This window comes from Anoplopoma fimbria, chromosome 19 (genome assembly GCF_027596085.1).
Source record: "Anoplopoma fimbria isolate UVic2021 breed Golden Eagle Sablefish chromosome 19, Afim_UVic_2022, whole genome shotgun sequence".
Classification (NCBI taxonomy): domain Eukaryota; kingdom Metazoa; phylum Chordata; class Actinopteri; order Perciformes; family Anoplopomatidae; genus Anoplopoma; species Anoplopoma fimbria.
Genome location: NC_072467.1, coordinates 8306239 through 8315096, shown reverse-complemented (window position 1 = coordinate 8315096; position 8858 = coordinate 8306239). Strand labels below are relative to the sequence as shown.

The window sequence follows — 8858 nt, the reverse complement described above, 5'->3', positions numbered from 1 at the left end:
ATGTCTGGTTTTCTTTCCGCTTTGAACTGTACTTGCTTTTTAATGAACTGTCCTTATTTAATACAATGCTTGATTTGTATGCCACACTGAGTGCCAGATGATGGAAGATTGAAATACAGTGGGGCAAAAAAGTATTTAGTCAGCCACCAATTGTGCAAGTTCTCCCACTTAAAAAGATGAGAGAGGCCTGTCATTTTCATCATAGGTACACCTAAACTATGAGAGACAAAATGAGAAAAAAAAAATCCTGAAAATCACATTGTCTGATTTTTAAAGAATATATTTGCAAATTATGGTGGAAAATAAGTATTTGGTCAATAACAAAAGTTCATCTCAATACTTTGTTCTATACCCTTTGTTGGCAATGACAGAGGTCAAACGTTTTCTGTAAGTCTTCACAAGCTTTTCACACACTGTTGCTGGTATTTTGGCCCATTCCTCCATGCAGATCTCCTCTAGAGCAGTGATGTTTTGGGGCTGTCGCTGGGCAACACGGACTTTCAACTCCCTCCACAGATTTTCTATGGGGTTGAGATCTGGAGACTGGCTAGGCCACTCCAGGACCTTGAAATGCTTCTTACGAAGCCACTCCTTCGTTGCCCGGGCGGTGTGTTTGGGATCATTGTCATGCTGAAAGACCCAGCCACGTTTCATCTTCAATGCCCTTGCTGATGGAAGGAGGTTTTCACTCAAAATCTCACGATACATGGCCCCATTCATTCTTTCCTTTACACGGATCAGTCGTCCTGGTCCCCTTGCAGAAAAACAGCCCCAAAGCATGATGTTTCCACCCCCATGCTTCACATGGTGTTCTTTGGATGCAACTCGGCATTCTTTCTCCTCCAAACACGACGAGTTGAGTTTTTACCAAAAAGTTCTATTTTGGTTTCATCTGACCATATGACATTCTCCCAATCCTCTTCTGGATCATCCAAATGCTCTCTAGCAAACTTCAGACGGGCCTGGACATGTACTGGCTTAAGCAGGGGGACACGTCTGGCACTGCAGGATTTGAGTCCCTGGCGGCGTAGTGTGTTACTGATGGTAGCCTTTATTACTTTGGTCCCAGCTCTCTGCAGGTCATTCACTAGGTCCCCCCGTGTGGTTCTGGGATTTTTGTTCACCGTTCTTGTGATCATTTTGGCCCCACGGGGTGAGATCTTGCGTGGAGCCCCAGATCGAGGGAGATTATCAGTGGTCTTGTATGTCTTCCATTTTCTAATACTTGCTCCCACAGTTGATTTCTTCACACCAAGCTGCTTACCTATTGCAGATTCAGTCTTCCCAGCCTGGTGCAGGTCTACAATTTTGTTTCTGGTGTCCTTTGACAGCTCTTTGGTCTTGGCCATAGTGGAGTTTGGAGTGTGACTGTTTGAGGTTGTGGACAGGTGTCTTTTATACTGATAACAAGTTCAAACAGGTGCCATTAATACAGGTAACGAGTGGAGGACAGAGGAGCCTCTTAAAGAAGAAGTTACAGGTCTGTGAGAGCCAGAAATCTTGCTTGTTTGTTGGTGACCAAATACTTATTTTACCGAGGAATTTACCAATTAATTCATTAAAAATCCTACAATGTGATTTCCTGGATTCTTTCCCCCCATTCTGTCTCTCATAGTTGAAGTGTACCTATGATGAAAATTACAGGCGTCTCATCTTTTTAAGTGGGAGAACTTGCACAATTGGTGGCTGACTAAATACTTTTTTGCCCCACTGTATAGCCTAGCCTGTCCATTAAGCGTTTGATGTGTGTCTAAGACAAGAGTGTGCCTTCATTTGGGAAATTCTCCATTCATTAACTAATGATGTCTCCCTGTTTCTATATTAAATATGTCTATCCCTTCATTGAATGAAACTATTGACTCTTTGTTCTTATGCATATAAAACCCTGGTGAAGATGTACTCTGTACCGATTCCTCGGCAGTCAGTAGCTGACTGTCACTTTGTTGGTTTCGGTCCTTTTGCGCAAAAGCTTTATAAATATACAAAGATAAATTTCTCTTTGTTGGTCTCCCTTATTCGGTCAAACTTCCACCACACTAATCTCTAAAGTAAAATTAAACAATTTCTCAGATTTTGTCTTTACCGATGGGAATCTTTTCAGGATCACACAGGTCCCTGGCAATATTCTGAGAAGCACTGCACTATATTACTTCACTTTCCTCTACAACATAAAGAGGTTAAAGGCATTAAGTGCTTTGTCTCTGCAGCTTGCATTCCTGTAAACTGGGATGTGGGACAGGAGACAGAAGACTACTGCAGTAAAGGGGTGGTGAGGAGTGTTTCACTCAACTGATAACACTGATGAAAGGTTTGTTGATACTATTTGGTGAAAGTTGCTTTTGCCAGGTAGTTCATCAAATAGGAGTGGCACTTTTATGCCTGCAGTTGGTGTCTGGTCACAGAGATCATCAAAAGAGAGAAACGGAGGAAGGGAAAGATAATGTAAAGATACAGTCTTCCTGATAGTCTCGCAATACTGAGGAGGAGTATATATGTGATTATTTATTTTAAGTGAAAATCCTGAGAGAGGGAAGAAAAGCATGTTTATATACATTAAGCTTGCCTAACATGGTCAGAATGGTTAGAGAAAAAATATTTAATCAGGTCAGGTGTACCAATTTGTCTGAGAGGGAAGATTTGACAGAGAGCCATGTGTAGAGTCATCTGTCATCTTAAAATAAATTCAATAGAGTAAAACTGTTAATCACAGTGATAGTTAATGGTGTGTGCTGAAATAGATCCAAAAAACAGATGTGATTTTGCTCAGATGTGAAAATATTGATGTGAAAAACGTGTATGGTCAGTCTTCACTTAGATGGATAAAATAATTACTGAATGAGCCTTTGTTGGAGTTAGATTTAATCATAATAGACTATCACTATCGATTATCTAAATGTTTGAATATAACTAAATGTTTGAAACATATATATATATAGGGCATCTGAATACTGAAATAGGTGTGAATATAGAGTGATTTGCATGGTTTAAGATATAACCTGTTTTATTTAGTAAAAGACTAAGAGCTGTTGAAAAACACACATACACACACACAGGTCAGCATACATTCAGGGAAGAGTAAAGCTGGGTGAACACAGACACACACCCTTCAGCTCCCCAAAGTTACGACATGCAGAAAAGGATAAGGCCTAACAAAACTTCAGCCTATGAGAATGACTACTTGCAAGACAAAGTTCAGCCTATATGAAATGACAACATGCAAGAGAATAATAGGCATAGAAAAGATCAAGTTTTGGTCAGGGACTTTCCAAACCAATTAATAAAGATAGCTTGCACAGACATTTGGATGATAAGATAGCTCAGTGCACCTGCAGATCAAAGAAAACAGGGAAGGACATACAGACTTAAAAAAAAGAACTGTGACACTATATAAGATCATGAAGGACAAAGCAAATCAGTTCGCCTCCGGAGCCAACTCAGGTTTATTTCTTTGCTTAAAGAATAAACTCTACTGCATTGAACTCCGCCTGTCTGTTTCCAGTGTTTTCTTCAAACTTCATCAAGACTCCAAAAGGGATTTAATATAGATAAGTAAAAGAGTTGGAGCAGTAATTTGGGCTTCATCAACTGGCCCAGTCCGAACTTCTGTTACCCGACACCTTTATTGTTCTTACTTGAATATATACGTTTATTACAACACAAATCTGGCCAGAGAAGATATTGGTACAGCATGCATTAACACAAAAATGTTAAAAAACTTAAGTTACATTAACATTCACTCAGCCTTAGCCCACAACATACATAATTGCTTTTTCACGCCACCAAGGAGGAGACAAAACAATGTTGTGTCCCTTGGTCCAGACTATTGCATATGAATCAGGAGCACCGTCAAGTTCCTCATTTTATTTCAACCTGAAGACCTCCAGAGCCTTGTCACATAAGGCTAAGTGTGAAGGATCAGAGGCCTCTCAAAGTACCAAACAAAATTATACTTCATGTCTAATACAAATTTTCTACAACACTAATTCAATAAAACGGAAACCAAACATTTAGCTTCAACAAGGAAGTGACTAGTTTTTTAAAACATAATTTTGTCAACCTAAACATGGTTAGAGGGAGTATTGGCTGGGGTCCGGTTTTCATCCACATATACTACATCACTTTACGTGGCTTTGTGTTATTTTTATCCATGGTAGTGCGTTTGATAGAGTCGTTTGATCGGTTTTTATTCCTCTTGCATCTTACTTAGCTTGATATTTTCAACAACAAACACCTTTTGTGAAGGAAAAACATATTAAGATTGTCACAAAATTCACATTCTACTCTGTATGACTAAATGAGGAAAGGCGTCGTTAGAAATAGCAACGTATATTTTCGGAAAATGTAATATTTTATTAATTTCAGGGAGCAATCATGAAGCCTAAATCATCTTCAGGCCTGTTAAGCTAGTAAATCATATGTGACACTATAAAAAGATGAATGAATTGCAACATGATAATAACGAACACATGGTGTTGTATATGATATTATCATCTGCAGACTATGAACACATTGTTACTCTTGCCACACTGACTAATAGGCCGGAGGCTCAAGGTTGCTATTCCCATATGAAATCAAGTAGCTACCTCCACTGGCCCTGAAAGACAGCCGCCATCTATAAAATCAATCCCTGAGCAGATCTGTAAGTGTGCTGGTTGAGGCCAGAGGGGTCAGCTCTGGGTTACTACAATGTCAGGAAGAAAACTATCCATTAGGACTCCTCCACCTACTCCATCAAAAAACAATACCTTTACACAAGATGAGAGCATAAGAGGTGCTGTAATAGCCTCAGGCTCCAGTCCCCACTGCCACCGGACTAACAGTTTGTAGCATATTGTGGTATATTTTCAGGTCTTGCACAATACAGCGAAGGCCACACGTGTCTTTGTCTTAGATAAGAAGCAGATATGCAGGATACCAGGGTCCAAAGGGCAAATGTGTAGAATGACGGAGCCCCATACATGGTCTGGACTTGTGTTGCTTGTTTGTAATAAACTTTATTATACCAGCAAGAACAGTGTCCGCGGAGCATCCTTTCTCATCACTTCAACAGCACTGTCGCATGAAAGATACGACAATATGAAACACACACACACACACACACACACACACACACACACACACACACACACACACACACACACACACACACACACACACACACACACACACAGTCGTTTTCAAATTTGAGAACCTACAACAGACTTATGATTTATGTTCACTTTGAACCTTTCAGGAATTCTATGGAAACTCTCAGTTTAATGCACAATATATTGTTTCTGCTATATGCTGTTTATAGTTTATTTTACTTTATTCCATTTAATGTTTGTTTTGGTTTTCTTCGTTTTGTGTGTGTGAATATTTATACAAAAATATTAGGATGTTAATGGCAGAATTAGATCAAATCAATTGTTTAACTGGTCACACTGCACTGATGAAGATTGTAAAATAAAAGAAAGGGGAGGCTGTTTTTCCTTTAATTGCCTTTTAGTGAAAATCTTAAATATACATTAATATGGCTATATTCTGCCTATCCTAACTTCTTGTGTGTAAAATACTGTTAATCATTTAATATAAGAATAGCTGAGAAAAATAAATCAGGCCTCAGTTATAGTTAAAGATATATTTACCATCACATAAAATAAGATAAACCATACTTAGTGTACACTATGTACATTTCGATGCATTCATAATCACAAAACACTGTGTAGGAACCGTTTTTAAAGCGGAACGTTGTTTGTGTGTCTTGTTTCCAGGAGGTCAAAGGAACTTTTGTCCGACATTATTTGGCATCCGTGTGGAAAACAACCTTAGATAGTCCCATGAGTCTCAGCTGGAGCAGTCCGGGGATTTGTTAGTGTTTGATACCTTATCCGTCAGTATTGTAATGTATAGAGGTGTTACTCTTTACTGACACCAACACCTGACTGTTGTCTGCAGCGAGACATATTAATAGCAGCTATGCGGTTACCTTAACTGAGCAATAACGCTAGTTAGCTAAGCAGCTAACAGTGTTATTATGAGTGTATGATCATGTTGGGACTTTTAACGCCCCAAACTCGTCATGTTAAAGTATTTATCAAAGCGTTTGGACAGACAAACATACCTAGATGTTCCTCAATCAGTTGTCAGACTGAGTATATCCGCAGATTTATTTCAGAGAACACAGAGGTAGTTGGGGAGCAGAGTTTGACCCCAGAGTTCAAACTCAGGCTGTTCACCCCAAACTGCAGATTTTGGAGAGAAAAACCAGAGCTCTGGCCCTTTGACGACCCGTACTGGGCCATATACTGGCCAGGAGGACAAGCACTCTCCAGGTGATAATTAAGCCCCACAATAAACAACAGTTTTATGTGTGTGAGTTACTGCTGATGAGTCTCATCTAGTGGCCCATGTGTGCAGATATCTCCTGGATAACCCTGCAGTGTGTCGGGGTAAAAAAGTTCTGGATTTGGGGAGCGGCTGTGGAGCCTCAGCCATTGCTGCAAAACTATGTGGTGCTGCTCATGTAGTTGCCAATGACATTGACACTGGTATGCATCTATATTTATTTTTTGATATCTAATGTCACATCAACACATACAGATATCCACTAAATACAGAGACACGGCCCGACTGCACTGTCATAGGGCCATGGGGCAAAAAAATTCTTTTGGATCCCTTTTACCACCACAATCAGTCATGGATCTTTTAATAACAGAATTTAAAAGTTCTAAGGTCATAATGCAGAAAGTCAAACTTAGTGTCTTTTATTGTAGATTAGACACAAATTTGCTGTAAACCTGATGGTTTAGTTTAACATTTTTGGAGGTAGATATAAAGCAGAACATTTTAATTAAACTAATTAACATAACATAGTCTCAAAGCAATCAATAAATAAAAGAAAGGTTTTTAAAGTAATTATTTTTCAAAATTATTTGAAATACTGACTTGTGCCTTGTCTTGTTGCTGATTGTACAGTTACAACACTGTTTTAATGAGAATAAGTTTGTTTGATAGCATTCTTTGTTAGAGACTTTTTATTATTATTTTGAACACTACCAATGATTCAAATTCAATGATAAACATATGCAATGTTCAATGCTGTTAAATAATACTAAAATAACTATGTAAAGTTAAGAACTGTCATAATGTAAACTCTGATGCAAAATGCGCTAAAGCAATTATAAAATACTGTAATATGATACCTGAGTCTGATCAGTCAGTGCAATAAAAGGTAAAGTACCATGAAAGACCTTTTTGTTTTACAGTTGCAGCCGTTGCGACCCACATGAACTGCGAGCTGAACAGCCTAGAGCCACCTGTTTGTTTGACTAACAACATGATTGGCTCAGCACCCGATGGCTTTGACTTGATCCTCCTAGGTGACATGTTCTACGACGAGGCCCTCGCCACCAGCCTTCACAGCTGGCTGGATAACTGCATCCACACCCACGGCACCAGAGTCCTGATCGGAGATCCTGGGAGAGCCCAGTTTGAGGAACACTGCATCCGACGACTCCTGCGTCAGCTGGCTCAGTTTGAGCTGCCTGAGTCCGTCAGAGAGGAGAACTATGGTCTGACCTGCAGCAGTGTTTGGTGCTATCGTCCTGAACTCTGAGGACCTGAGAGGATCTGTTATGCTTTCTTGTTTGAATGTGACAAATATGTCACATGTACTCACCTGCAAGGAATCTGTAAGGTGTTATGTGATTACTGTGTAGTAATCATCTAGAGTAAGTCTCACTTAGTTGTCACTTGTTGCCTTACAGAAAACTATCATCCAATATGCTTTCAATACCCACTATTGTTGTGGCAGAAAACCAATGAAGTTTGGAGTTTGCAACCAGCGGGGATATTTTATTGCAGACGAGCTTACAACAAAATTCCACACGTTCGTCCTTTCATCATATCTTATATACTTTTGTGGTCATCCCACCAGCCAATCACATCTTGCCAAGTGGACCATAACAAAACACATCTGGCTTTCTAGTTGAATCCTGTTCTGAAATGTCATGATCACCTTTTTGGCAAAACAGCTACTGACATGTTATTCTTATTTCCTGGCACGACGTTACCTCTGTTATGGGAATTGCCAAGAACAAGTTGTTGTTCTTGGCAAGTCAACTTATTTCCACAGATGATCTTAACAACCAGGTTATTGGGGTTCAACATAACAAGTTCTATATATGGCTATAAAGTTGTATACCAAATAGATTTCCCTTAACATATCCCCCCTCTTAGTGCCCCCCAATACCCCCAATTTTGCATTGTTTTTATTTTGTGTCTACTTTGGGGCTCCATAGTGTTTGTTTTTGTGGGACACTCAACAGCTTTCCGCTGTTTTTTGTGTACCACAAATTTTAAGCTTTCAGCCATAATAAACGTGCCGTGCAACATTATTTTTCATTGAACATTTGATATCTGACTCAGAGCCCTGAAGCATAAGTTACCATTTAATATGTAAGTGGTACTGAAACTACTGGGACTGTAGAGTTTCCTTCAAGAGAGAGCAATAATGTAGTGAGAAATATCCCAAGGGGAAATCTGCTGTGAATAATCATGTTATTTTCTGAAAATAATTCTGCATGTTTTCCCACTGTGGCAGTATTGTAAATCATTACTTTGACATGACTTTTCATAAGCAAAAGTGTCCAGGGACCAACATTCTGGATTAATCACAGTTAGGGTTAGTTTAAGTAGAAGTAAAATCACAATCTAACATGTTGGGAAGGAAATCTGAGAGCTTCTTAAGTTGTGGTTGGAGAAGTTTTCAGGAAGAAGAGGCATTTATTGAAGCTTAATCAATGAAAATGGAGATATGCAGTTCAAGTGTACTGTGTATTGCTACCCAATTCTTAAGGTAAATTATTAGTGAGAAG

General features: G+C 39.2%; 1 protein-coding gene across 1 annotated transcript; it reads left to right on the top strand.

Annotated features, from left to right (window-relative positions):
• Positions 1-5804: 5804 nt before the first annotated feature.
• On the top strand, positions 5805-8385 carry etfbkmt (electron transfer flavoprotein subunit beta lysine methyltransferase). The gene is made up of 3 exons (XM_054620512.1): positions 5805-6314; positions 6400-6530; positions 7248-8385. The coding sequence occupies exons 1-3, from the start codon at positions 6025-6027 to the stop codon at positions 7595-7597; spliced, it is 771 nt and encodes a 256-aa protein (XP_054476487.1). The 5' UTR covers positions 5805-6024; the 3' UTR covers positions 7598-8385.
• Positions 8386-8858: the final 473 nt, after the last annotated feature.

Excerpts from the sequence above, each read along its gene's own strand:
- etfbkmt (XM_054620512.1), top strand. The coding sequence starts at position 6,025 with ATGATCATGTTGGGACTTTTAACGCCCCAAACTCGTCATGTTAAAGTA. Across the intron at positions 6,315-6,399 it reads GGAGGACAAGCACTCTCCAG|ATATCTCCTGGATAACCCTG; the intron begins GTGATAATTAAG and ends CCATGTGTGCAG. Across the intron at positions 6,531-7,247 it reads TGCCAATGACATTGACACTG|TTGCAGCCGTTGCGACCCAC; the intron begins GTATGCATCTAT and ends TTTGTTTTACAG.